The sequence below is a fragment of the mitochondrial genome of Phoenix dactylifera (assembly GCF_009389715.1).
Source record: "Phoenix dactylifera mitochondrion, complete genome".
NCBI classification, from domain to species: domain Eukaryota; kingdom Viridiplantae; phylum Streptophyta; class Magnoliopsida; order Arecales; family Arecaceae; genus Phoenix; species Phoenix dactylifera.
Genome location: NC_016740.1, coordinates 315947 through 318792, shown reverse-complemented (window position 1 = coordinate 318792; position 2846 = coordinate 315947). Strand labels below are relative to the sequence as shown.

The 2846-nt window shown below is 45.7% G+C and overlaps 1 protein-coding gene across 1 annotated transcript; it reads right to left on the bottom strand.

Annotated features, from left to right (window-relative positions):
* Positions 1-478: 478 nt before the first annotated feature.
* On the bottom strand, positions 479-979 carry rps1 (ribosomal protein S1). The gene has a single exon. The coding sequence runs from the start codon at positions 977-979 to the stop codon at positions 479-481; it is 501 nt and encodes a 166-aa protein (YP_005090380.1).
* Positions 980-2846: the final 1867 nt, after the last annotated feature.

Below are 2846 nucleotides of genomic sequence, written 5' to 3'. Positions count from 1 at the left end.
TTATATCAAAATATGGTCTTGCTCATTTCCCATCAAGGAATGGAGATTGGGTTGGTGTTGGAAGGGATGAAGGTTTCTCTCTTCCTTGGCCAGCAAGCGGAAAAAGTACTTACGTCTTGGGGCGCGCTAGCGCGCGTACTCTTCTTCTGCGAGACTCCATCCAAATCCGCCACTCACTCGTTGGTTGGTGTTCCATTCTGTTATGTTAGACTATGCCTTCTTCAATTCCATTCTTCGTCTCCCTAGTCGCAGTCTTCTTGCTGGCCCAACCCAACATGCATTTTAGAGTGCCGTGCCAGAGCGATAGGCGCTCCGCAGTCACGCATTCGAGCAAGAGCCTTTCTTCGCTATGTAAATAGAGGGCCGGAATAAGTGCAAGACCCTCAAAAAAAGAATGGATTAAGGTGGGCTTCGGATTTGGAAAAATTTTCTCTTTCTTTTTTTTTTCTCATCGACGTTCTTGTTTGATCTGCCGCTGTTATAACACCACAATATTCCTCCTTTTTGGGTTAATGCTCTCAATGGTGAATCGATCATTCGCTATCCTTTGAGTTATGAGAGGACAGAATGGAAGAAAAGTAATGAAACCTGCGATGGCTACTGAATAACCTCCTTTGACTTTGTCAATAATAAACCCTTTGACCTTTTTCTTCGTTCGCCAAATCTTCTTCAGTTCCATCCAAGCTCGGTTTTGTCTGAATCTTCGTGGAAGAAGAAGCGGTTCACCAGCCGCTACATCCAGGGATCCAACAAAATCATTAAACCTGGCGGCTGCTCGCTCTTTGATCAGTGATTCACCGGCCACTAGATCGATGAAGAATCTCTCAAAAATCCGCTTTTTGATCAGTGATTCACCAGCCACTACATTCAGGGATCCCACCTTATTCTCAAACCTGGTGGCTCGGTTGATTGGCACTCCTGTAGGCTCATCTTGCATACAAATTTTGGGGGTACCAGGTCCTGCATCCACCAAGAACATTTCTTCCCTTAAGCGTAAGCGTAAAACTGAAGATTGTGAGGCGTTTCCACTACATAATAAGAAACTGGAATTAGATCTTGGAAATGATCGACTCCAATAGATGCTCATCATAAGCTTTTCTTTTTCCTCCTATTCCTATTGATCAGAAGCATCCAGCAGCGCCACGCCAGTATAAAGAGTTAAGCTACTAAGCTAAGTGTTGGGGAACTCGTTAGAAGCGATTTGCCGCTTCCGCCTCTCTAGGCTTCACACTCCCCCCTACCTCCCTGGCTGTGCCACACTTCAGAAAGGCCCGTAGGGGGTCCTGCACTTACTTGTGTGAGCCCTACGCCTTCCTTCTCCCCTACCGCCGCGGCTGAAATAATATGGTTTCCCAATCCCTTCTTTTAGCTTTGTGGAAGGAATGAAAGTAGGTGCTATTTGCACCCTCCTTTTCCAGATCCTGAAGGATCTTACGGAGCGTTTCTTTACTAAAATCGGCCCCAGTGTTATGCCTTAGGAACTGGGCTCCATTCCAAAGCCAACCTCCTCCTCTATCCAGATCTTCCTGTTTATGGAGGATTTCCCCCTTGATCTGATAGATTTGTTGAGCCTCCTTCAACAGTCGTTCGGGCTCAGGAAGAGTACTCACATCCCTATGATATAAGATGAGGCGATTATAGATCGCCTAAACTGTTTCGGAGTAGGATTGTCGCTGCCTGTGAATAAACTACATTTTTTTACCAGGAAGCTCGGGATGGGGATCCAGATCCGCATCGGGACGCGGATGAGCTGGAGCAGCCTCCTCCTGCTGCTCCAATTCCCTCCAGAGGTCTTCCTGGTTGACCACAGCTGCGGGGATTTCCAACAAAGGAGGAACAGGCTCCAGAGTTGCTGGAGGAGACTAATCACAAATGGGGGCCAATCCCTCCATTTTTTATGCAGATCCTGTTCATCGGAATCATCATTGCACGTTGCGATAACGATGATAGGAAGACCCTGTAAAGTCAGTAATGCGTTAAAGAAAGAGATCACTACGAGTTGGCAAAGGAAAGACAGAACTGAAAGAAGAATATCCCTTGTTTTGGGGAGAGTGATGATAGATCTGGTCTCTGTTCTTCTTCTTCATTCTCAACAGGAATCCATCAACAAAACTTCCCTTCCATATGGATCGTCGTGGCATGTCCAAATTTCCTAGCGAACTTATCCTCTTCCTATTGATCAAAATTGCTACAACCAATGGTTGTTCTTGGCGAAGCAAGCGGTCCGCATGCTCCTCCCGAATTATCAACTCAACCCCGACCTTGCGGTTAAGGTAACGACTTCGGACATGACTTCCAAATTCATTTTAGCCAATCAATAAATAAACAGCACACAGTTAGCCATGTCTGTCGGCCATGACAATCTCCGAGGTCGACATTGTGTGCTTCACAAGCCAACTACTCTCACAAGCTGGCTCTGATACCAACTGTCACAGGTCACTAGTTTCCCCTTTACCCAGTAACACCCTACCTCCGTCTTTCTCACCAACCCTTCCCTCGCGAGCGCAAAACGGGACAGTAGAAAAAAAGGAAAGAATTCACTACAGTAATAAATACTGAACATCAACCCAATCTCCATTTAGGAAACGCTCAGTTTCATTTCCTTTGGTCCAAAAAAGTCAAACATTAGCCACCTACTACCGGCCTTACCTTTAAAGGCACCTTTGGGCGGTGGTTCCTCTGCATCTTGACTCTTTAACCTCGACTCTGAAATCGGATCCTCTTATGAAATTCGAATACAGAAATTGATCTTGTTCGGTTCCTTTGCCTACATCTGAACATCCCATTTCCAGTTGGATTGTTTCTCATATACGCGCATTTGAAATGAATGAATTTTTCGCTAGAGA